Below are 26,614 nucleotides of genomic sequence, written 5' to 3'. Positions count from 1 at the left end.
ACTGCACCATCCCATCAGGTATCTGCTTTTCTAGACACAGCTGCTTGTCCTTCAGCCATCCCAGGTCCTGCCCAAATGTTTTAACCTCCTCCAAGATGCATCCTTCTTAAACTAAGCCACAAGGTCATCAGCTTCTGCTTTAACTCTTGGTTTGAGACCAGTTTGTCTAACTTTGATATGCATCTGTCCAAAGACTACTAGCAATGGATAGAATGGGGTCTGGAGGCAGTCAAAGCTTAATTAAACACAAAACAAACTAATGCACATGGAAAATGTACTGGCTGAGAGTCCCTCACCGTGTCACTGACCTTAGCCTGCTAACACCACTGTGCAGGCAAGGGTGTTTTTTCACCTGCAAGTAAAATCCAGCACTCTTTATCTTTTTGCTTTGTGTGACTTGTACCAGCCACCCAAAAGCAAACGTTAGCTCAGTTAGTCTGCAGCTTTGATACGCATTCTGGCAGAGGTAAGGGTATAAACACCCTTATGGGATGCTAGATTTTAAGAGCCAGGATATTAAATTACTCAACTGCAACAGCTAACAGCACTACTGCAAAAACACCTTCTACAAGAGCTCCGTTGAAGCTCGTGCAGCCATACTGCTGTCCATTGCTGCCAAGCTGACTCAGATCTCCGGGCGAGGGATGCAGCATCCTGCAATTAAGATGTAACCGTGCCCTGTGCGAGAAGCACAGCAAACCGGTGCTGCTCCACTTGTTCTGGCCAGCTTCCGCTTCATAATTTTCTTCCTTCACATCCCTGCCAGCTACTGCATCCTTCAGTGGGGTCACAGACATTAGACACCATGGGAGAGGCCAAGAGTGTTTTAAGTAGCAGAGGGAAACTTCTTGATCCGGAGGAAAAGTTGTAGCTGGACACTGAGCTTCACATGTTTAACTTCAATTTAGCCTGGAGACTGTTGTGAAACCGATGCATTTAACCATTTTTAGCCCACTAAATTTAGTTGTTTTCTGGTGGGAGTAATGCTACTGCTGGCTAATGACTTAATGAAACATGGATGACTTGAAAAAAAATTTATGAGCCTAAGGCTTGGTGAATAAAGTTTGAGACATCCAAGCAAATGACACCCATAAATTAACAGTTTGGTCTGTGGGACCAGTACGTGGCTCCTGCTACTTGATCCAACCGTAGCCCCTCTAGCAGACATGCCACACTGCATTTGAATTTGTGAACGTCCAAGGGTCTTCAAGGCATCCCAAAACGCTGAGAGGATAATTTTCCCTTTTGAAATAAAGCAGACATTTTGGAACTTTGAGAATCCTACCTTACTGTGCTGCAAATATGGCCATCGTGTCTGCAAAATCTCTACACACAGGCAGTAACATCGGGAGGCAAATAAATAGGCTAGGATGAGACTTTGTTATTTAACTACACAAAAATTAAAAGCTGTCTGTGCTTATGCTTTAAGGATAATTAATTAAATAAATAAATAAATCTGAGAGCATTTTTTCAGCTATTTTTGTTTCTAAAATTGACAGGAGCCAGGGAGGGAACAGAGGCCTGCTACTCATCCTGCATATCAGCAGTTACCTCAAACGCACAGGGTTTTTCTGGGCTTCATCCATAACAGAATGCGCTCAACGTTTTTCCCTGTAGACTCAGCGTTCACGGAGCACCTCAAACACGATGCTCGGCGACCGGGACTAAAACCGCCCGCATTTAATGCAATAAAACCCGCAGCGGCTGGCCTGTGTGAGGCTGAAATCTCAAATCGTTCCCCGTCTGGGTGGCAACACGCGAGGCAGATCCCTGCACTGAGTTCACCTCCGGCGTTTCGGGGGCTCCCCTTCCCATCCCCAACCCGCACCCAGGTGGCTGCTGCTCGCCGCCCGCCCGCAGCATCCCCGCTCCGCTGCCGCAAAGGGGCCGCAACTTTCCTCCGGCCCGAGGGGAAGGGGACGGCTTAAAACAACACCCGGGGACCGCTCATCCCTCCGGGCTCTGGGATCAGCATCCCGGCGGCTGGCTCCTACCTGGCTCCGCACCGCGCCGCTCCGCACCCGCGTACTCAGCGCCGGCCTCTGCGCCCCGCCGCCGCCCTCTCCGGCGAGCAGCCGCAGGGGCCTGATGCTCTGGCGCTCGGCGAAGCGGTTCTCGCCCCGCCGCCGCCCCGCAGCCGCCGGCCCGGAGCCTGCTGAGCAGGGAGAGGCAGCAGCGGTCAGGGTTACGGGCTCGGCACCCCCCCCTCCTGCCCGCCCGCCCGCCCCCGGGGTCCCCCCTGCTCACCTGGGGCGGCGGGCAGGGCGCAGAGCGCCAGGGAGAGCAGGCAGGCGGCGGCCCGCATGGCGCCGCTCCTCGCCGCCGGGTGTCGCCGGCTGCCGCGCCTGCACCGGGCCGGGAGGGGACCGCGGAGGGTGGAGGGGGGGGAACCGGGGCTGCCGAGCTCCGCCCCGCCGAGCCCCCGGCGGAGGGAAGGGAAGGGAAAGGAAGAGAAGGGAAGGCGGCGAGGCTGCTCCCCGCAGCCCGCTCCGCTGAGGGAAGCGCTGGGAAATGGAGGCGCTGCGGAGGGGAGCGATAGGGGAGGGGGGATCCACGCCGGCAGCCCCCGGCCCCGGGGAGGCCCCGCTGAGGGACCGCGGAGCTGCCGGTGCCCCCCGCCCCTTTCTCACCTCCTCACTCGAGCACACCTTCCCGGCGTAAACCTCCCTTTCCTTCCCTACGACCTATTTTTCCTCCTTAAATTTCCATTTTTCCTCCTTAATTTTCCATTTTTCCTCCTTAAATTTCCCTTCTGCCCACCCCGCCAGGCTAACGCTGACAGAGGTCGGAGGGACCCCAACGCGGGGATCTCCTTCAGGATGCAGCCTGCTCTCAAGAGCCCAAAGCCTCACAGAGCCCCCTCAGAGACAGCTCCCCCACACCCAAGGGGTCTCCTCACTCCATCCGCACCCCAATTCTATGCTCCCACCTACTGGGAAGAAACCAGACCGCTGGCCACCACCACACACCTCCCCTACCCTTAACATAGCTAACTGAGTAGGAATTGCCTTAGGGTAGCCCTTCTTGCACCGTTTTCCTGAGTGGAAAAAGGCTGGCAGTGCCTGACAATCAAAATGGCACAGAAATAGGGCAGTGGGCACAGCACAGGGCTGGCCAGCAGAGAGCACGGGGCCACGGTGCCCAAGGCATGGCTGTGTGGGAGCTGTAGGGTTGTCATGGAGCTGGAACCACAGCAACTGGTGCTGCAAAAGCTGCTGCTCACTATGCTCTGGGAGGCGATAAAAAATAAGTTCCTTTTCCTGATACTCAATCCGTTTTGCACAGCAGCACTAGGTCAGGCTTTGACACCTCTGGTCTCACTCCCAGGAGTGTTCCCTTGGAGAGGGTCAGTGCTCCCCGCCTGGTTTGGCTGGAGGTCCCATCCTCCTGCCACAGGCTGTCTCATTCAAGGAAGCATTTACTGAGAAGAAGTAAAGTCACTGCCTCACAACTTGTTTCCCCAATAGAAAAACACAGGCAGCAGGTGACCTCTACAAGCTAGAGGTAAGAGAGACACAACAGGGCACAACACTGCGTCTGGAAAGATGTAGCAGCTTTGAGCAGCCACCAGCCATAAAGTTTTGTGCTGACCTGCTTACACTGTAGTCATAGAGTCGAGGAAAAACAAAATATTACCTCAAAGTATCCATTAAGTCCTCACATACTTGTTCAAACAGCACACAATTAGCTTACGAAACTCTGCTGCAGGGTATCAAAAGGACCAAGGGTGGGGTGGGTAAAGAAAACGAAAACTTGTTCTTTAGAGGGAGGAATTTTGCTACTATAATATGATGTTACAATAATACATACATACATTATATATATATATACACATATATATATATATATATATATAAAGTTGTAAATCCCTAGATGGCACACAGGGAAAGTTTACCAGGGCAACACCAGCCCAGGCACGGTTGCTTCAAGGTAGTGACTGCGGGTTTTTTTTCTGGTCTGTAGGTTAAGGGGATGGGAAGCAGCTTCACAAATAAAGCTCTTTTTTTCAGTAATGACAACCCTATCTCAGTCTAACCTTTCACTAATTTTAAGAACAAATTTTAGAATTGTTTTAGAAATGCAACCAATATAAGGGTAAATGCATTTTAAAAGTATGGATGCTAGAAGCATATATGATTAACCAAAGCAGATCTGAAAAAATTTATGGCCCTCTCCCTGCAAACCTCTGTTGTTTACATCTCTGTACCATTTTGGCCAAGAAAACACTCCCAGGATAAATACCAAAGATTAACTCAAAAGAGAAGGCTCAAATAAATGGCTAGTGGAGATTTCCCATATTACATTGAAAGATCTAAATTGTGTTGAAGGAAATCCTCATCTGCATGGCAGACTTCCCCCCCTCTTTTTGTACACAACTGATTAGAAATGGGTGATTAGAAATTGATGGTTTAATATACCTAACCCTTATGAGAAATAATATTTTCATTTATTGATTTATTTTTTTTTTCACTGGCTTCCAGGCAGAGAACATTACTCTGCACTTCTTCCTACCTTGCTGGAAGCTCCTTGAGATTGCCCAGGACTGTGGCAGGCAGTCCACCTCTCAGCTACCAGCTCTTTGAGTGGGGTGCAGACACTTTTCTTCTTCCAGCACAGGAATGGTTATTCACAAATGAAAGCCATTTTCCAGTTTTCACCATCTCACCAGTTAACATTCTATGGAATTTTATTACACTAGAAATCCATGCCAACTCTTTTTTAAAAGAGCAATAACAGCTCTACCCTACATTAAGATGTGTCTTCACCACTTGCCAGACCCAACGTGCATGTGCTATCTAGCTGTCTATAGCACAACTGCAGAAGAATGAGGCTTGAAAAACACAGCAGTGTTTCAAAGGACAGGGAGAAAGCAGAAAAAGTGTTTAAAATAAAAGTGATTTATAGGTAAATATTCAGCTTTTGATTTACTGTACATATTCTAAAGACTATTTTTGAGCCATAATTAATTGTGTGTCATAATTTAACAATTGAATTTAACATCTAAGTGTTACTTCTCTCCTTTCCACAACAAATGAGATGCACTCAGATTGTAACTGAAATCTAGGGCACATTTTAAGGAACATGTTCTCAGCAGTCAATATTCAATTGTGATTAAGTTTATACATATATACAAAAACAAACACCTAAGGCTTTTTTTCCTAATACAACACAATTCTTTGAATACTTTGTGATCGTCCCCATGCATCTGGCTAGCTGTTACCATAAGCACGCTGCCCTAAATGCTTCCACGTGAGTAGCTCACTTGCATTCAGAATACATGGTATTGAACCTCTCAGTGCTGCCGTGTAGCAGCCACGTGTCCAATTACACCCATCTGTGCACTGGGACTGTGCACGATCGTGCATTTGCAGCAGGGGTGTTTTGGACTAACGCACGTTAGACCATTTGGCTCTAGTGGTTATTTAGTTCAGGGCGTGGACATTACTTCAAAGCAGGAAGCATATGCCATTGTAAGCTAAATATAGAGCAAATCACACAGAATCCCTTTTGAAGTTTAACTGATGGCACAGCCTCATCTGGAGCACCCAACCAGCCATTCCCCGGGAAGGACGGTGCAAGGTTCAGAGAAAGCCAGGGACACCAGAAAGGTTGCTCAGGATGGCGATGGACAGGAACACAAAGAAATGACATACAGGTGGTGTAGGGAAAGCAACCTGGTGCTGTGCAACAATTAATTAAATGTATACTAACTTCAACCCCACTCAGGAGCAGAAGGCTGGCTTTCCAGACACCCAGCTGCCACTTTGTTTCAAGCCCTCTGCGGTTTGGTGTTGAGCATAGATCTGCTGCTGGAAGATCCTGCTACCACCTTTGGAAACACAGTAACAAGAGGGGATGTTGACAGTGGTTCCCCTTTTACAGGATGGCCTTCCTTCCCAAGGTCTGTAGCCAACAGTTTCATCAGCATGGCCTTAGAATGGCACAAGGAAGATGGGGGAGACGTCTCTACCATGCTGGACGGTGGCCTCAAACTTAGAAAAGGACAGCCTGTCAGTCCTGACTTTGTAATCTCTAGTTACCTGAAAAAGCCTGGTGCTGGGTGTGAACCACACATAGCATCCTCCTGACCACTTTGTTCCAGCCAGCATAGACATGTTTTGGCAAGCTGCTCTTGAAAATCAGTTACTTTTGTCTAAGCTTAGGACAGATGGCCTTCAACTTGCTCAAGTTCTGCTCCCCAGTCATGGTCAAGAGCAGTAAGATGCTTTGCCAACAGTCATGGGAGCCAGGAACCCCACTCCTGGTGGAAGATGTTAGAACAGTACTGAAGAAAAAAAAAAAAAAAAAGTTATTTTGAAAAGAAAGAATAAAAAATGGAAACCAACAGAACCTGAATCCTTGTAGCACATTACTGAGCTCCATTTAAGAACACAGCCCTCTAGGGGCTTACCTGAATGCATACAACTCAGAAGTTATTGCAGAACACCACATAGGTGTGTGGTTTTGCAGTCATCAACCCCTATTTTCACCCCATAGTCCTGTGATCAACTCTATGTGCATTCATATGCACACAGACAAACACACGTAGCCCGGATCCTTGGGAACTCTGTCCTCTCAATCACTTTTTTTTACCTGAAAATAAATATTTTTGTTGCTAATGACCACATACCGTGGAGTGGTCATAGGCAGTAGTTGGACATCCACTGCAAAGATACCAAATCAGGTGTAAGGAAAGTAAAACAGCACTTTCCTTCTAATGATTTATAAAAGCAGCTTTCAGCACCTACATATCATTTGGTCTTATCATCCCAATTTTACATTGTGTAGCTACAGTTTCCATTTTAAGTTTTTAATGGAAAAGATTTCTCTCTCAGTAATGAAACAAAAAGTAGGTACCAGACAACAGATCAGTCACCACTCATCCTTACACTGATGTATCAAACCAGCGTATTGTTCGTGCAAGCTTTTAGTAACCCTGTGCACATGCATACATTGTTTTAACGTTTCAAAGATTATGCTAAAATCTTCCCCAGAAATGTGCTTGCCACACCTATGAAAAGGACACATTAAAGTCGCCAACTTGACACTCATTTAGAATATTAACAGTTGTTTTTGAATAGAATATAAGAATTACCTACCTCAGCTTCTCACATTCACAGATAGCAAGACAGACTATCCAAAAATGAAGTGACATTAGAAATTGGTATAGCTATTAAGAAAGAACCCAAACTGTAATTATGTGCATAATAATTACAAAGATGTACTTACAGATAAAACATACTTCTAACGTTGAACCTTTATTCTAGTGACTTAAGTGTACCTGTAGTGTTTTGACATTTCTCAGAAGCCCTGCCACACATTTTGAAAAATATACATTCCTCTTCAGACTTGGAAGTCTGAGACAAACATTCCAGTAACTAGCTTTCAGTATTTCATCATTTTTTCAAATTGTAATATAATTCTTCTTAAATTTAAGGGGAAAAAATACTTAAAAGATGAACGCATGAAAATCAGACACAACATGCTGAATCTCTTTGACGTGCTTGAATCTTTTGTGAATCTAGATGAGAAGAAACAATGAATCAAGCCAGAACTGACCAGTAAGCTTGTGAGACCAGCAGTTCTCACCCAACTGTACAGGCAGTTGTATGAACAGTCAAATGACTGCCCTAAGCAGCTACTTTAAACATAAAACTTTAGATTTAGATGCTTTTTAAACGGAAAGTATTTTTACGTTATTTTCCTCAGCCCTCCCTGCACACTGCAAAGCTTTACAGACTTCTCATCACAAATGTCGTGTACCAGGGGGCAAGCAACTGTAAGCAACTGCTAAACACACTAACCCTAAGAACACAGAGAGTAAGTTTGAGAATATTAAATGGGTAAATTACCTGTTTTTGAGCTTTTATGCAAAAATTAATGAGAGTAATTTCTGCTGGTTTATATCTTAGACCATACTAACCTTGAGGCTTCAAAGGTTCACATTTGTAAAGCTTCATGATCACCCCCACTGTAATTCAATATTCATGCCTTGCACTGATCTGGAAATCCTGAGAGATCAGCTCTGGTAAAGATTCAAAGTATTAAAAAAGTTTCCCCAGTTTTCACTTATGTCTTTCCCTCTGCTTTCTAGTAGGCTAGTCAGGCAGGCTGGCTATTCTGAAAGAAAAGTCAAACCAAGGGCCCAAAACAATCAGAAACAATCAGAAAGCTATTGGATGTTTTTACTGCTGCTTTTTGATGCTTCTGTTGTTTTTAAAAAAGAAAAATTAAGCCACACGTCTACTGCTTTCCACTGCCTGAAATATACAATATGTGTAGTTTTAGTTTATTTAGTTTAAAAATAAATTATGGCAGAGTAGCTAAAGAATACAATACATGCTTTCCTAATCCTATTTCTTTGCAATTACATAAACTCCTTAAGACAACTTCAGCAGAACTATTAGGAAAGCAGGTGACTTTTTTTTTCTTGGCTTTCTCCAGTAAAGTAACAGCAGAAAGAACAGGAGGGCAAGCAACCAAATCTCCACAGATCATCGTGGTCCATAAATGATAGACCTTACTTATAAATGGATGTTCTACTGTAAGTAATGTGAATATTTAGAATGTATCATGTAAGTGTGCTTATTCAATGACTTTAGAAAATTCCACTATCCAAAAAGCTAACATACTTATTGGTTTTGCATAGCAATTAATTTAATCATAAATTCAGTGCTCAGAACCCTTTACTAGCTGTAGTAATAAAGCAGCAAGTACCTTTTAAGAAAAGACCTTTCTTTAGTTTTATTCATATTTACACATACAGAAGTTTTTGCATTAAAAAAAATGAAAACATCTGTACATAATATATAGCACAACAAATTTCCTATGGATAAAATCTTAAATTTGCAATTTATTTGAAAATCATTATATTAAATAAAGCAGCATTAAAATCCAACAAATGGGGATGAGGACGAAGAGGAGAATAATGAACAAACAACGTTTGTGTTCTGCCCTTCCCATATATCTTTTATGCCAGTTGAATCCCTGTTGTCAGTGTAAACTGAAAAACCTCCAAATTCAGAGTTTATTTCACTTGTCTGAAATAGTTCCAGTAGGGCTTGCACTGGTGAGCTACAAGCGCTCTTCTTCTCTTCAGGAACACACAATCCATCTGTGTACTTTACACATAACTCCATATTCTGTTTCCGGTTTTCTCTTTTATTTCTTCCTAAGTAAAGCTTTACTTTTCTGTGCAGCTTTCCAGATGGTGAACTGTCTGCAGCGCTGGCAGCCAATTCATTAAGTTCTTTGTCTATCGCAGTCTCAGATACCTCAGCCTCCAGAACGACGTTGTGCTGCATCTGTTGATGATTATCACATAAATCACGATGTTTCTTGACAAATGCAGGATTGGCATCTGTTTTTTTCAAACACTTTGCTGGTAGGACTACCGTATTATTCAATTTTCGTTTTGTCTGTGGAAAGTTTCTGTCTTTTTCACCAAAATCTGTAACTTGAGTATGAGAACACACAGTACACACGTCTTCCTGAAAACACTGTAAATTCCTTTTATTTACTTCTGGCTCAAACATTTCTTTACTAAATGGCTCAAAAGTTTGAGACAAGTTCTCCATGTAGGATTTGTCACCTTTCTGAGGAAGTAGCTGTATGAAATTTGATGATGTAACAGTGTCTCTTAAGTTTGTGACACAGGAGCAATCAGTTTTAATATTTTCATTGTTATTTCTGAATCTACTTTTTACTTCTGAAGGTTGTGACAGATGACAATAAAGAATTGAACAAAGAGATCCAGCAACTGGGGTAGGCATTGGCACAGAATTTGGTTGTATTTCTGTAGGTTGGCAATCCAGTTTGAGTGCCCGTATTGTAGTATCTTTCCATGAGTAACTTTTCAATGAAATGCGTTGCTTTTTTAGTCGTTCTTTCAGCTCATCTGGTCTGGTTATCTTTCCAACAATAGGAGAAAAATATCCTGTACTACATTTTGTCCTACAAATAAATTGTTTACAATGATTAACAATCAAATCATTGACAGAAATGTGAGAAACATAATTCAATACGTAAACAGCTCAAGACAAGGAACCAAACTTACATAATTTTTGTTTAATCTAAAAGCAAGTTATGGTAGCAACACTATTTCTACAGGACCAAAGTGCTTTGTATTTGAATTTGACATTTTCCTATTGATTTCTACATCTTACGAAATCATTTTAAAATTACAAAGTGGTCTAGTATTTCAGTAAATATTAGTCGTGATGCTACTAAGACCAAAAGTTGATTAACATAACATAACGACTATACATATTTGTAAGTATTCTGTGATAGATACACACAAGCTTAGTATAATTACTTATGCTTTTCCCTAATAATTCAAACCTAAACACCCTGAATGTTTTCAAATCACAAAAGGAAAAAGGGCTTGCTTTCATTAGGCTATGAGTTTGACTATGTACATTTCTTTTGATTTCACTTTATTTCTTCAATTCTTTTTGAAGTAATAAGAAAGTTATTTCCTTATCTCTGACTCATTTACAAAACAAATCTTGATTTGAGTCACTGCTTCAAGTAACAAGGATACTGCTGTTTACAGTCCATACTTTCTCTCCCACTTAAACATTTGAGGAAAAAATTTGAGGGTGTAGGTGTGGGTGGGCAGGCATGCACACCTGCTTCTAGTTGCCTTTTTTGTTTTTTAAATACCAATATGTAGATGATCTTATTAAGTTTTACATTTTTAGCTACATGGTAAATAAATACAACTAATAAAAACATTTAATGAGTTACAGAACATATGGTCTAATACGTTCTAATTTCTATAGAAATAAAGGTCACTTTTATATAGAGCAAAGGAAGTACAAAGATGGTTCATTTTCAAGCATTAATATATGTAATAACAGTTACAGTGACGAGAGGAAAATCCACTTTCTGTTGTCCAGCACAACAGAAGCTAAGAGCCTTAGATTATAGATAGGAACATCTTGACTAGACTACAAAAAATCCTTCCACTGGTAAGGAGAACAGCCTGACTGAGGAGGTTATAATTTGCTGATCTTCGGGTTACTAAGAGCATCAGAAAGTTTTTAGAGCAAGATGTCCAGACATTGCTGTCCTGTCAGGTGTATTTTTAGAATACTTGATATCTTGCTTTTTTGAAGGTTAAGGATAGATGGGACAACTTTCAGCATGTCATTCTAACCTCATATTCCCGTGATACCATTTGTACTTTAATTTTTTTCCCCCTCTAATTTCTGCTTTAAAGAACTGATTTGCCAGGTACCTACTGCATTGCAAATGTAAGTGATGTGTATCAGACTGAAACATGTTTTTTTCCATACTAGATTCAGAATTTTATACCATTTTTTTTATACTAATTTTATAAAGTACCTTTATGTTCAATTTCTTAATTTAAAATTTAAGACATACAGCTTACCTTTTAACTTTCTTTGTGTCATCTTTGTATTCAACAAACTCATAAACAAACTTGGAGATTATATCATCAACAACTTGGTACTGTGTGCTTAGTGCAAAATTGCGGTGCTGTTCACTTTCAAGATGCTGGAATTAAGGAAAAATCATGAAACAAATATACTAATGATATGCACATACAAAGCAACACTATGATAAGGAGAAATAAATAAATATTGATGATTGATTATCACTAGAACAGAGTAGTTCCATTTTGAAGGGACCTATACTATAAAGATCATTGAGTCCAACCATCAGACTACTTTGGGGCTAACCCAACGTTATATCATTAAGAGCATTATCCAAATATCTCTTCAACACGGACAGCCATGAGGCATCAACCACCTTTCTGGGAAGTCTGTTCCATTGTCTAATTACCCTTTCAGTAAAGAAGTTTTTCCTAATGTCTAGTTTGAACCTCCCCTGATGCAGCTTTGAGCCATTCCCACCCATTTTGTCACTAGATGCCAGGGAAAAGAGACTGGCACCTCCCTCTCTGCTTCCCCTCCTCAGGAAGCTGTAGAGAGCAGTGAGGTTACCCCTAAACCTCCTTTTCTCCAAGCTTGAGGAACCCAGTGTCCTCAGCGACAGGGCATGCCTTCCTTTTACCAGCTGTCTTGCCCTTCTCTAGATGCTTTCATGTATTTTAATATCCCTCTTAAATTGTGGAGCCCAGAATTGTCAACAATATTCTATGCCAACACTAAATACAGTGGGATCTTCACCTCTTTTAAGTGGCTGGCTATGTTGTGTTTAGAGCACCCAGGCTACAGTAACACCCTCTGGGCTGCCAGGGCACACTGTTGGCTCTTGCTGACAACCAGCAGCCAGCTGCCAGGCAGATGCAGTCTCCCATACAGGAGAGGCTCCATAGGATCCCCAAGGATATTTTGAGGAACAACATCAAAAGCCTTCCTAAAATCCAGAAAAACAGCATCCACCACACTCCCTTCATCCATTAAGTGGGTGCTCTTATTGCCAGCATGTCTCAGACAGGAACAATTAGAGCCTTCAGCTACCTAGAGGCAGTAATGAAGAAATGAAACTTGCAAAGAAGAAAAAAAACTACTTGCTGCTTTTTAGAAGATGTACTGAACACATCTTTTAAGATAAAAACATACATTAAACTAGCAAGTGGGAACTATCAAACATCTGTTTTAAGAATGTTTGAAAGCGTATACTTGTTTCACATACAGTTTGCAGATCTTCATACTTCTTTCCGCAACATTCACAATATCCTTTCCTTTTTTTGTCCTTCTGAGGGAGCTGAACAGGAGTTCCACAGTCCTTGTCACTATTTATTTTGTTTCTGTTAACAGAAAAGATATATTAATGAGTCTCAAATACGAGCTGAATTCTATACTTTTCTCTTAAACTAATGTTCATTCTCATTCACCTAATTTAAAAAAAAAAAAAAAAAAACTTTATTTCCCTTCAAACTATTTACATCACGTTAGCAAATGCTTCAGAAAAACAGAGAAGAGAAGAATAAAGCAGGTGCACTCTTTAGCAACAATTCTGTACTATAACTGAATATCACATTTTTTTTAAAAAATTGAGTGCCTACTTTTTAGCTTGTTACTGACAGATATCAAAGGAAGTCCTAAGAAATTCACTTCCTGGAAAATACTTACTGGATGGCATCCAAGATGAGGACAAAGAAGAAACCAGTGGCAGAAAGGAAAAAATTATCTTATGCTGACCCACAATGATAGGAGAACGCTGCATTTTTGGACGTATGCATCTGTATGTCCAAAAAAAGGACTAAAGACAGGATAAAGAGGGTACAGAAAGACAGACAGACAGCAAAAGTTACAGTGCAGCAAATACAACAGTCAAGATGTGGATATTAGTATTAAATATCACAAAAGTAAGAAGCAGAAGAATTATTTTAGAAAAAAATTATTTTAAAACAATCTCCCTCTCTATCAATAATGAATTCTTAACAAACCTTTGTTTAGATTGAGTTTGTTTTTGACCAGAAGGCAGCTTCTTATCCACCTCAAATGGACTATAAGGTTTTGGAACACAGTAGTTCAGAACTGGAAAAGTAGGTAACTGCAGATAAAATGGGCGGTAGAGGCTGTATTGAGACAAAACAGATGCGTTAGAACCATCAAAAAACATCAGTTTATATTACAAACTACAGAAAGATTAAACATCTTTGAAAAAGCGTTTCTCTTTCAAATATGATGTATGCAAAACGTACATCAGGTGAATACCCTAGAGTAAGTAATTCCTTCCAATCCTGATACTTTTTCAAAACAGTCAAGTTTCTGTAACTGTCTTGCCCATTCCACCAGTATGGCTGTTATGTCTATGGACTGTGGAGATTTGCACAGCAGAATTTGAATAGAATCACACTTAGGAACATACCAGAACTAGTAAGTATACACTAGCACTCTGAGTAGAATAAAAACATTTAAACAAACCGAATTATTTAGCTGCAGTGCTGACGTTCAAGTTAGGTGTAATTCCCCCCTTCCCCCCATGTTACTTCCATAAACTACCCAAGCAGAAGGAAACTCAGCTAATCCAGAAAATGAAATAAAGACAGCTCAGTATCTTCAACTTCTGAACTATTATTTATGTTGCATAACCATCTAAAAAGCACAAACATTTAATAACATTATGTTGCATAAACATTTAGAAGTGTTTGAGGTTTTACTACAAGTTAGAGGGTTCATAATGGAATTGAAACTCACACATTTTTATATAAATTTCTCTGTACTTGAAAATGTGTTTTGTGTTTTGTCCAACTCTCCCAAACTATCCTCATTTCTCTCGTACCTATTCTTAACCTCTTAACAGATTATAATTTAAGACTAGGCTTAGAATCCACACCCCATATCCCCACCCCCAATTCAGGAAAGTGTCAAAAAATCCAGAGCTTGTAAACATAAAGCAGAAGTCAGTTAAGAATGCAAAGATACAAAACATACTTTGCAGAACTGCACTTTGTTATATTTCATTCTTCTCTCAACTTCTGACAACCTCTTTCCTTACTGAGAAGTTAAACCACCAGGTCTGATCAATTACAGGACCAGAAAGACATGAAAATTTAAAAGTCTGAAAGTACAAGACCTCATACCACTACAGATATTGAAATTAGATTAACTGGGGTTTGTTTGTTTTTTAAATAAATCATTGAACAGGAAATTCAGCCTAATTTCAAGGAATGGTTTTAAGTATAACAACTTTCTTTACAGTCTCTCAAGATGAATTTTATGGAGTTGAGATTGCAGGATTGGAATTTAATATTGAAAGTTTTATTAGCCTTTTAGGCTACATAATTTGGATCTAAAAAAAGTAAGATAAAATGTTGAGGGTCGAAGTTTCCAGGCTCCTTCCTTTTCGTTCATCTGACCCTTGGCAGAAAATAAACCAGAAGAACCCACTCTCGTGATCTACAAGCTGAAGCTACACATTAACTTTCCACAGCCATTACCTATTGCAAACATTCCCTACTATCTCTTATCTCATTCAGTGGCTAAACACAGATTCACAGAGCATGCAGAGATGAAAAGTTTGTCTTATTGTAAGACATTATGTCTGGCATTTAAAGTCAGCAAGTCCAAGAATGCTGAAATCTGAAGGCCGCTTCCTTAAGACATACTTCCTAAGGGTTTCTGAATTACTCAGTTTGAGAATCGTGTTATTGAAAGAACACAGAAGACTTACCAACTCCTATCCTCCACCTTCACAAATGGATTTTTCAGTCTACCTGCTCAGGGAGGAGGGGGAAGGAAATGAAGATAAATAGTTTTCTTCATTCAGAATATTACTCAGAATATTACCTGAACTGATAAGAAGGCATTATTTATTTTAGAACTTATTATGTACATATTTTGACAAACTCCTGAATTTTAAGAAGTTTTTCTGCAAGCTTTTTTTAGAGCTACAAGTTAGAAAACAACTTTACACTTATCTGATAATAACTACTACATTTTTAAGCATTCAGCAGTTCCATGAAAACCTCTACATATACCAAAATACTTACTTCTTGACTTTTGGGTAGTAACTTGTTTTGCCTATTGGAAAAAAAAAAAAGGAGAAAGGAAGTATAAAATTCCTGTGAAACTTATTTTGTATCTTATCTCAAAATCTAGCTGTAGTTTATTGTTAACTTATGAGGGTCTTCCTATGTTAATCATGACCTGTGATACACATGGGTGATAAATTCTGCAGAGATCAGTCTGATTAGGACTTTGGAAATAGTCGTATTTCCTAAAGAAATATTTAACTCTACACTGCAAAAATGAATGTTCTCATTCAGAGAACATTTTTCTAAAACAAAGTAAAAGGCACAAAAAAGACCCCACTCAGGGAAATTTACTCTTTCCTCCCCCAAAATACTTACCATAATTGAAAACAAATTCTTAAATGTGGATAAGGTTTTTCCATAGTTTACAAATGCTAATTAACTACAATCTGTAAAAAGTTACCAAAGCTGTAGATAGTAACATTCTCCAAACAAAATAATCCTTATTTAAATGGATTAAAAACAGATAATTTTATTAGTAATGAAGACTAAAATTAGAGTATTTTGCTTTCAGAAAAGATTGATGTCTAAATTCAAGCATCAGCTTCTAACCATAATTGATTCTGGCAAAGGTACACAATTTATTTTGTACTACTTGCAAAAACATACAAATATCACTGCACTATCTATGAAAACCAAGACAAATGATTTAGTCGAGGATTTCACGTGGCCTCAATAATTAGCTAATATGTGTTATGTTGTTTTGGAATGCACGTAGCACATTTCCATTTTTTTTTTATTACAGACCCCTGCCTGGAACAGATAATTGTACAACTTCACATGCGTAATTTAAATTACAAAGCAACTGCAGATGGATTGCAAACAGCTAAAACAGTTTCAATGTCTAAGCATATTATACGCTACAGGTTGGAGAAATCAGGATTTTCACATGCCAATGGCAGAATATTGGCAGAATAGCTTGAAGATGGTTTATACTAGTTCTTCAAAAGACTAGGAAGGAAAAACAGCAGTTGAGCAACTGACAGATTGCCTAGAGACAGCTCCTTCAGGAAAACACAACTGTGATTTTTCAAAACAAATCAATCCAAAGGAAAGGGAAAAAAAATCAAAATCAAAAGTGAAGTTCTAATCACTGTTTCACAGTGAAAATTATACAAGGCAATGTAACCACAACCTATGTTAGAATAAAACCAAGGTTCATTTTTTTTTTTTTACTATTTCTAAAGCGGGGAGAAGAGAAATCTCAAGTTTTTCAGTATTTTTGTTTCTTAGATAACTATCTCAAGAACAAACATCTACACACTATGTAATGCTATTATGGAATTTATTTTTGAATGCTGAAATGTACAGCATGAGCAAGACTTCGTTAAAATAAATACTACATACCGCGATGCTTACAGATTTTAATATGCTTGTGTTTTTTCATTTAATCGAATAAACTTTCACAAATAGCAAAAACTCACTTACCACATCTTTCAAAGAACTGCCTGTGCTTTTAATTAGGTAGAGCTCTTTCTTCTTTTGTTCAATGTAATGCTTAACATCTGGCAAAAAGAGGGAGAATATTTAGCTGAGTTTGTTTTTGTATATTTTAAGTTATTTGTCATTTGTAATATTTTGAATTCAACAAAAGGATTAGCCAAGTCAATGTTGTAAGTTCAAGTTAGGTTTTATCAAACAAAAATATTTACCATCAATATGAAGGATCTTCACTCCCCAACTCAAAGCATTGGACAATATACTACCAGAGGGAATTAATTCCTACAGACAAAAAACATTAATAATTTTAAGCTATACACAGTAGAATATATACAATAACTGTAATAAATATACAACTTGTAATATGAACTGTCATAATAAAGCTGAGATCAAATTTTAGACACTTTATTTGCTTCTTGCAAAAAGAGCACTTTCCTAAACTGACTTTTCCATCTCCACATCACTGCACTTCACCATTAAAGGATTATACTTAACCTTTCACAAAGCCAAGAGCGTTCTCTACCGTCATATTTTTAAATAGCTAGGATTTGAACATGAAATTGTATATTTACTTCAATTTCACTAGCACTCCTTAAAAAATGCGAGCTATGTTAGCTATCTTGGTAACTTATACTAGTCATAAGATTCTGTAGGCTTTAAATTCTTCAGGAAGCATCCAGAAAACACAACTTGACTATTTTGCTGAGAACAATGCCTTGACCCTTGACTTCTGCTTGAACATTCCATGAGAGATCTCTGTCTTACAGGACTATCACTCTTACTAGTGCTTGTTTTCCAGAACAGCAAGACCAACATTTATTGAATACAGACTTGAGAATTACTCCACTTACCTGCTCTCTAATTGCTTTTTCAACTAAGGATTTTCCTCTGCTCATACGTACCTATATTACAACAGAAATACATTTGTAGCAAGTTAGAATTCATTTCAAAAATCAAAAAGGTAAGGCAAGTTAAAATACATATTCCTTAACAAAAATGTAACTATAGTAATCTTCTCTTGTTTACTGTACAGCTATTTTTCATGAATTTGCATTTTTCTTACAAGGTTGGGGTTGATACAAGCAGGTGTGTGGTGGGGGAAGGACAGAAAATGAGGTATCATCAGCTGGAGTTGTGCCAAATTTAGCTAAAGCCATGAATGTAATCATAGCCTCAGTCTTCTCCCTATCTCTTTTACCACCAGTACAAAAGAAGATGTACTACATACTGTGTTAGGAAGATGAGGTGACTACATCCACCTAGTGCAGCGAAGACCAGCCCATAGATTGCCCCCCAGTCATTTTTCTAAACAAGACTATGGATACAGTACAGTACTTCGAAAGGATGCGAGACTTGCCCGCATAACAAGCTTCATGTAAAGCAGCAGAAAGTCAGATACTGTTGCAATTAACACGATTCTCTAAGAAATAACTCAAAAAACCCTGACAATTCACAATGTTCAATTTTAATTATATCCTTGAACTCTATCAAAGACTACTTCTGCAGATATTTGAAACAGCAATATCTCAGCAAACATTAATAGGCTACATTGCTAAAAAAAAAAAAAAAAAAAAAAAAAAAAAAAAAAAAGAAAAATTAGATATCATCACAAGCCTGGACATACTGATTCAGTTGTTAAACATAACGATGGCAATGTTTAATTATAATTCAGTCATAATATATTTGAACAGATTTTAGTGTTGTTTGCAGAAAAGACAACTGTTTTCAATTTCAATCTCTGAAAATTTGCTTAATTAGCTTGAGTTTAGTTTAAAGCTTAACAAGATTGCCTCAAGTGGTTTAAAATTATGTTTGAACTGCTTAAAAGCAAAAGCCAAAAAGGTATCCATCCAAGGAACTGTAACAGTCTTCCGGAAACAAAATGGGAAAAAAATCTAAGTGTATCTCATGAATTGTTCTTGATTTGTAGCATTATTACTAAGAAACTTACTGTATCTATTGTCTTAAATGAACTTCCATCACGTCGATCTTTTCGGTTGCTAGGATGAGGTGAACTATTTCCTCCATTGCATGCAGATTCTGGGGTAGGAACTGGAGAAATCTGACCGAGAGTTGGTGCAAATTTTGCCTCCTTTTTATTAGATACCAGATAGCTGATATCTTTGCTGAGAAAACTCTCCACTCTCTAAATATAAAGAAATAAAACAAGCCATTATTTCAGGATAATAAATCAGTAACTCCTTGCTTTGCATACATTAAAAAATGACAAAGTTTCCAGATAAATCTAATAAATTAGAAAATAAAGCTAATAGTAAGCTAAAAACCCACTAAATTAACAGGAAGATATTTTCTAAAGATTTATACAACTACAATTGAGCTGCAGTAGCACCTTACAAGTCACAAATTCCAATTTAAATTTTCTGATTTTGTAATCTCAATAAAAAAAATGCTTTGTTTCAATTATTACCTATCCTTGAACTATCTAGCTGTAATACTTCCCAAATGAAGAATTCAAACACTGTACTGAGAAATTACAGAATAATTCAAGGAAAAGAACATTTTACATAATTTTATTTAACAGAAATTGCAGAGTGTTCAACTACATTCAAAGACATGAATATGCAAATGTAATTGACAGTTTGCAAAGAGATATAATTCAATGACTTTTAGGACCTACAGAATGATAATTTCAGGATAAATTACCATGTTGCACACCTACAGTATTCATAACCCTCCTCAGAAACGTAGAAGTCTTGAGTAGCTTCATAGTATTTTCATTCTCAGCAAGACGTGTATTTTTTCTATGCTTATTCTCTCCTGTTTTGCTCTATCTTTCATTATCTATCACTGTGCAATTAACAATTTTATTTGGCTAATTATTTCTTGACAGTTTATGTAGCTTAAAATCTTTTTATCTTCTCTACTAATAATCAGTGTGGGAAGCACAAATTGCAGACACAGCAAGCCTCTGCCTTCTAATTCTGCTCTACATACTGTTTACAGAAATGGGACATACTGAGAGGGAGATATACAGGGAGACTTTTCAGTGCACCCCACACAAACTACAAAGAACCAGGTTGTTGATCTTGAGAGCACTGGGCCTAAATCTGAAAATGTAGGCATATATTCCTCCGAATAATAATAATAATAATAAAAAAAACTTTATTTTCAACCTCTGATCTGTAACCTTGTTTACATATGAATTCTTATAATTCTGTTCTAAATACAAAAAAGATAATGTGCTCTGGTTTAATGCTAAATGTAAAGATATGCATGTAACTAGAAATCATATTATTGCAATTTTTTGCCTGTGCTTTCAGACAGCACGCTGATTTACAACTGTTAATTTCATACAACTGCTCAGCACTCCTTTAGGTTCAAAAAAGTATTAGCAAAACAACACTCAGAAGAGCTAACAATTTAAGCAAGTCCCTTTTTCTATCGTGGTTAAAGGACATTTTAATACTTTTATTGCCGTGACTCTATTAAACTAATTCAGAATATCCAACTTTACAGCGGGCTAAGTGATTGCATTGCTTGTGTGTTACTATGACATCCTGTACTTGTTTAAATCAAAGCATGTTTTCCATACAAAAGAGAGAATTAGGTAAAACGATGCTTAACAAGATGCTTACAGAATTTGTGATTTGAATATGAGTATTTAAAAGCGTTCATTAACAAGCTCTGTGAGGAAAGTATTTACCGAAAAGCCTATTTAGATCAAACACTAAAGACGCAAAAACCCAACTATGAAAGTATTCCATGACTAATTGCCACAAGTTCCCATCCCAGAAGCACTTTCATCTGCTTTGGCATAGGTATGATGAGGCACAGATAAGTTGTAGCTTATAGAATAAGAGAAAAAAAAAAAGCTAAACTGTATACAAAGAAAAAAAGGAAAAAAAAACTCACATCTTTCAAGGGAAAGTAAAATACCAGTTGCCTCTCAAATTCTGTCATGTGGAAACTTACTAGCCCACAGATGAACCACTGCCAGGGCAGGGGTTACAGCAGCTAAACACCAGGTTGCTACCATTTAAACTCATTACTACTGCCATTTTAACACAACACAAATTAGAATCATGGAATCAGAATGGTTTGGGTTGTAAGAGACCTTTTAACGATCATCTTGGCAGCCCCTCTGTGGTATCACAAATTTGAGCTCTTAGTGAGCAGCAAACTTCCCTAGAGAGACTGAACACCAAACAGGTTCTTTGGTTCCTCTCAGCAAGGAACCTCCAATTACTAACACCTTACTTGCTTTTCTGGTGGCTCTGGTTCTTTGCACAGCTGGCCTTTCCTGGGTGTTGCCCGTTACTCACACTCTTCATTCTCCAGCCCCAGAGCACTGTATCTGTTACGTAGAGGCAAGAGGAAGATTCCTCTGCCTCCTGTGAGGGGAGGCAAGGGTCCAGTTTCCTTTGGCAGTGAGTCCATCAGCTCAGGGTTAGCAGCAAGCTTACCTCCCCCTTGCACAGACGAAGGGCACGGCTGTCGCTCAGCCTGTGACAGCACACGATGCCACACATCCATCTCTCACGTCAGTGCCCGGATGCTGCGCTGCCTGTTAAGCTCCTCTTCTAACACAGCTACTTGCTCAAAGAATTCATCCAGATGGGCACACTTGCACCCACCGCTGACTTCCCACCCTAGGGGAACTTTCAGATGCTGGAGGCTCCATGCAGCTCAGGCTCAGGGCAGTTCTGTCTGTGCATTGGTGTCCCCAAAGGGAGATTGTAGTCCTTCCATCTGGTTTTTACCTTCAGCCTAGCAGTTGCAACAGATGGACACCATTTTGTTTCAGTAAAATGGTGCCTCCTTTTGGTTCCCAGAAGAGAACAGCCTGCTTTCCAAAGGCACCCTCCTGCACAACCTGCTGCACAACCTGCCTTGCCATGCCCTGGCTGATGTGCTATGTCCTCTTCACAGCACTCCTGGTCTCTAGCACTCCTTAAGGGTTGTTTTTTCTAGGCGTGGGAGTTGTTCCTGTGCATGCCAAGCCTGGTCAGCTGCTCTCACCAGAGCTGGGGGCTCGTGGCAGGTCTCTCTGCTACCCTAGGGTTTCCCCAGTTCAGGAAATTCACCCGTACACCGCGATCCATGGCTCTGCTGTGAAACATGCCAGCATCAGAGCTGATCAACTCAGCAAGTGACTGCTAGTTGACATTACAGAGCGTTTAAATTTCCCCCTTTTGCTCCTTGCCACTCTTGTAAGAATGTCACCAGAATGAGCTGAAAAAAGTTTTGTTCCTAAAGCTGTGGCTTTCACAGCTCTGTGCTCACAGCAGAAGGATGGGTACCCAAAAACACTAGGGTTAAATCCCAGAATGTAAGTGCAGTTATCTATACAAATCTTTTTGTTACAAAAGTCCCAGGCTGTCCTTGACATACTCCTTGTTATCTGAATGCAAATAAATGCCTTTAACAAAAAAATAAAACAAAAAGAACACACAAGCACCACCTACTTCTTACCTCATCGCACACAATTTTGGTCCTGTCCTTAGAATATCCTCTCACTCTGCTCTTGTTTTCAGCTCACATTGCAACCTTGATACTCGGGAGCTGATGTTCCTGCCACCAGCCAATCTCCCAAATCCCAATGTTTCCCTCTAAATGCTTTTGGGCCCAGCAACCACACAAAAGCTTTCTTCAGTTCTTTTTCCACAGCCTGCTCTGAATGCCAAGAAGGGTAGATATCTCCTCTCTCTTAGGTGACAGCTATTTCAGCCCAGCTTTTATAAAGCTCTGCTTGTACTTACTTGAAAATAAGCAAAACCAACCTCACCACTCCATTTTTGGCTAAGTAGCCTCTAAATATAAAATGTATTAGAAACTTTGGAAAATGCTGTCTTACGTATAAATTGATCAAATGCTTACAAAGTTCCATCAAGGAATCCAACTAAAGAGACAAACCTAACAAATAACTTGTACCAAGCTAAAAGAACACCAGGACCATCAAGAAAACTATGTTAAGACTTCTTTAAAACGTATGCAAAACACTTCCTCTATTCTATTTAGGTTCAGCTGAAAAGCTTGATTTATAACGTGTAAACATGTGCCAAAAGTCAGAAGTTAAAGAAACATTTCACCTCAGACAATGAAACTTTAGACTTTTAGTAAACTTTAAGTACATTTATTTAATAAACTTCTAAACAAATGAATCATCAACTGAAATCAAACCTGTATAATAAACTTTTGCTAAAGCTAGCAGAACAGCTTCTAGCAACAAAAAGCCCAACTTGTTGATAAGCTGTCCATATTAAACATTTCAACATTAAGGAAAGCGCTAAAAAAAATAAAATCCTGTCACATTAAATGTAACATTAAAATTCAATAATAAAGAAAAGTCATCCAGGATGCTTTTTGCTTCATAAAAGGTCTGCACATGAACTTACCCCTCCTAGTTCTTTGAGGTCCTTCCCTATTTTTTCAGAGATCACATTTGATGGAATATCGAGGTAAAACACCTTCCCGGTGAGTGGTTTATATTTCAGTTTCTCTGGTTTTCCTACATCTTTTTTCGCATTCTTCAAAGCAGATTTTGTCTTTTCTGTTTTTGCTTGCATTCCATCTGCTGCCAAAAGAAAAGGGAATTTAAACAGAATTGTATTTCTTTTTAAAAAGAAAAATTCCTAAATTACAGAAATGGACAAGGCAAGTATCCACGCAATACAGGACACTTTAAAAAAAAAAAAAATAAATGTTAAACGTGTTATTATTTACATTGTTTTGACACACGTATAGCCCTTACAAGTTTTTCCCTAAAATCACATCTTAAAAAGGACTTTTTTATTTCAGTTGGTATACAGTGCCACCAATTTTCTCATCCAGTTTGGCAAGCATTTTCTATCTCTGTACCACAGTATATATACTACTTGTACTGATGATCACAAGAACATCATTTTAGAGGAAAAGAACAGGCCTCTCCCACTATCTCATCTGGAGAAAAAAAAAGAAAAAAGATTCATATAGATGCATTAGAACAAGACTAGGTCAAAAGTCACGGAAACATCAGAAGTACAAGAGCTAGATCCTATTTATCTAATTTTTGAGCACCCAACTGAGATGCAGGCAGACTATGCTTAAAGTTCAGAATCATTTTAGCTTTGACTTTCTGCCTTAGCAAATTTTATTTTAAAACTAAGAGACCACATACAGCTATTAAACTGTGCTGATGATCTTTCCTGAAGCTCAACACAGAGCCTTCCACCCAAGCCTCGATAAGAAACAAAATAAAATGGACAATTTTATTATGCCAGTTTTAACTGATGAATCACCCACAACTTAAATACCACATGCAGTTCTAAGAGGTAAAAAAGGGGGGTCATTGTAACACCAAGTTAGGGAGAAAAAGCGTAAGTATGAGGAAAGACTGTACATTAAGACTTTGTCAGTCTGAAGAAGAGTGAATTGGGGAAAATATAGCACAGATATACAAAATCAGAAAGAGCATAGAAATAATGGTTAAATAGCTTATTCCAGTACAAGAGCTATGGGGCACAAAACAAAACTAGTAGTCAGATACAAAACGGAAAAGAGGAATTGACAGTCTATGCAACGGGGCAAGCCTGCACAGCCTGCTGCCAAAGGACACTGTCAGTACCAAGATGTGATTCTGAAGGAAGGCTGCACAAATAGATAGAAGAGGAATACTTTCTGAGGGATCCTAAATACATAAAAGTGAACTGTAATTCATGAAATTCCTGCAACTAAACACAGCTGGAAACTAAAATAATATTATTAGGGGAAAGTGATTGCACTCTCTGGTCCTACACACATCCATTATATGAACCGATTTACAACCTGTGATGGAGAGGCGATCATCCAAGACTGGCTTATCACTGGTTTTATATGGTGGTTTCTTCCTCACTGCCCAACGCCCTACTCATTACTTCTCCTTTGGAGAAGTTCAAAATGGACAGAGGGTTGCTGCAGGAAGTGATGAGACATCTTCTGGAGGCAAAAAGCCCACAGGGAGAACAGCCCCTCTGCTACTCATTCTCTCCCTCCCTGAAAGTGTCTCCAGCAGAGAGAGGGAGCAGAACAACAACTGGTGCTGCTATGTTCTCTAAGTAATGGTTACGAACATGCAGAAATGAAGCAGTAATAACAGTCAGTTTAGTAAAATCTGGGAGACCAAAAGCAAATCCAGGAGACCAAGAGAAACAGGAAGCATGGAGACTCCAGACAGTGCAACTGATTTAGAAGCTAAACAAAAAAGACGGCTGAAATGTTGGGTCAGAGATGAGCTGAGCGCAAGCGAAATTCCATAGGGATCAGATGTGGTGTTCTACCCTGCACACGCGAGCAACACCCAGAGCAGAGCTGAAAACTTAACGCACTGAATATTGTAATTTTTATTGGAAAACTTGTATTAAAATTACTAGGGATAAGCAAAAACGTGGAGTTAGTTAGCAATTTTAATTAAGACTGACGTTTTAATAATTTCCCTCGCAAAGTGCCTGCATCTTAACTCTGTGGCCCTGAGGTGCCCGAGGCCCCTCTCGTGCACGGCCCTGATACCAGCAAGGCTGTGCCCGGGTGGAGCTGGTTTCAGGGCGGCGGCCTAGCTTCTGCTAGCGCCTTCACCTCCCCAGCTAGGCTGTTTTTGCGCTTAATTCCCAACATTATGCAAAAAAAAAAAAAAAAAAAGAAAAAGAACAAACAAACAAAGAAAAAAAAACTTAAGCGTGTGAGCGCGAGCGTGCTAAAGCGATGCATTCCGGGAGCGTCCCTCCAGCTGGCCACGGCCACCCAAGGCCACCAGAGGCTCACTCACCGCCAGCCTCACAGGGCCGAGAGGTCCCGGCCCAGCACCGGCTCCCCCGGCCGGGCCTCAGGTGCCCGCCGAGCGCCCCCGGCCCTCCCCAGCCGCCCCCCCCCCGGCCACTTACGGGTCCGCGCTGCTCTGGCGGTGCCGGGCTTCATCGTGCGGCGGGGTCACATCCTCCTCCGCCGCCCCGTGAGGAGACCGCGGGGGCAGCGCCGCCGGTATGGCCCCAGCCCCGGGGCCCCTCGGCAGCCGTTGGGGTCCGGCCCCGTCCCCTCACGGCCCCGCTGCCGGCCGCGCGCCGCCAACGGTCGCCCCGCGTGACGCGAGGTGAGGGGAGAGCGGGAAGGGAGCGGGGGCGGGGCCCAGGGTGGGAGGGGGGTAGAAAATGGCGGCCCGGGTATGGGGGGATCTGAGGGGCTCAGGGTGTTGGTGACTGGCAGCTTTGCTTCCCTCAGAGGTCCCAGCCCCACTCGCTCGTCTTCAAAGTGGTCTTAAAATAAAGCGAAAAGCACGTTGGAAAAGGCAACCGTCCGCAAAGTAGCGCGTTAGTTCACCAGGGAGACGAGTCGTTACGTGCAGCTTAATCTTCCCACCTTCCCTCTTAAACTTAGCAAAAGCAACTAAACATTACGTTCCCATGGAGCAAATAAAAAGATAGATCAGTGCATACTAACAAAGTCACAACTGCGCTTAGTATGTGTGCATTTTTAAAGATATTCCTCTATTTCTGATTTTTTTTTTTATTTATTTTTTTTGTCCAGAAAATTGGTTTATTGTGTGGTTTTGGGGGTTGTTTTTATTATTTTTATGATTTTATTTTCCTGTCCTGGCTAGTTACAGATTCTAAAAATATATATTTTATATATATATATATATATACACACATATATTTATGTATGATATATATAAGCATATTTTTAGATCCCATGTGTACATTTCAAAGGTGTGCAGCCGTACCTTGACTATGC

General features: G+C 40.0%; 2 protein-coding genes across 4 annotated transcripts in view; both read right to left on the bottom strand.

The window, feature by feature from the left end:
- Window positions 1-2,305, bottom strand: part of ADAM22 (ADAM metallopeptidase domain 22) — a gene marked incomplete at both ends in the record, with an annotated part of 134,610 nt that extends 132,305 nt beyond the window's left edge. The window contains 2 exons of the mRNA XM_082753211.1: window positions 1,995-2,152; window positions 2,248-2,305. Of these exons, the coding sequence (XP_082609337.1) occupies window positions 1,995-2,152; window positions 2,248-2,305 (216 nt within the window). The remainder of the gene's footprint in view (window positions 1-1,994; window positions 2,153-2,247) is intronic.
- A 6,420-nt stretch (window positions 2,306-8,725) lies between these two features.
- On the bottom strand, window positions 8,726-25,905 carry DBF4 (DBF4-CDC7 kinase regulatory subunit). 3 transcript variants are annotated; one of them, XM_082755093.1, is made up of 12 exons: window positions 25,768-25,905; window positions 23,269-23,447; window positions 18,864-19,058; window positions 17,764-17,814; window positions 17,125-17,194; window positions 16,901-16,977; window positions 15,431-15,461; window positions 15,112-15,157; window positions 13,382-13,513; window positions 12,625-12,739; window positions 11,396-11,520; window positions 8,726-9,954 (listed from the first exon to the last, which is right to left on the bottom strand). In XM_082755093.1, exons 1-12 carry the CDS (start codon window positions 25,799-25,801, stop codon window positions 8,889-8,891), a joined length of 2,121 nt encoding a protein of 706 aa, XP_082611219.1. In that variant the 5' UTR covers window positions 25,802-25,905; the 3' UTR covers window positions 8,726-8,888. The 3 variants fall into 3 exon arrangements, with proteins under 3 accessions (XP_082611219.1, XP_082611220.1, XP_082611221.1); XM_082755094.1 differs by having other exon boundaries at window positions 15,112-15,154; XM_082755095.1 differs by having other exon boundaries at window positions 23,269-23,444.
- Window positions 25,906-26,614: the final 709 nt, after the last annotated feature.

This window comes from Aythya marila, assembly GCF_965140915.1.
Source record: "Aythya marila genome assembly, chromosome: 2".
NCBI classification, from domain to species: Eukaryota; Metazoa; Chordata; class Aves; order Anseriformes; family Anatidae; genus Aythya; species Aythya marila.
Note: the sequence above shows the minus strand (reverse complement) of the source record. Positions and strands in the feature narration are given on the sequence as shown.

Excerpts from the sequence above, each read along its gene's own strand:
- DBF4 (XM_082755093.1), bottom strand. The coding sequence starts at position 25,801 with ATGAAGCCCGGCACCGCCAGAGCAGCGCGGACCC. Across the intron at positions 16,978-17,124 it reads GAAGATCCTTCATATTGATG|ATGTTAAGCATTACATTGAA; the intron begins GTAAATATTTTT and ends TCTTTTTGCCAG. Across the intron at positions 15,158-15,430 it reads TACTACCCAAAAGTCAAGAA|CAGGTAGACTGAAAAATCCA; the intron begins GTAAGTATTTTG and ends CTCCTCCCTGAG.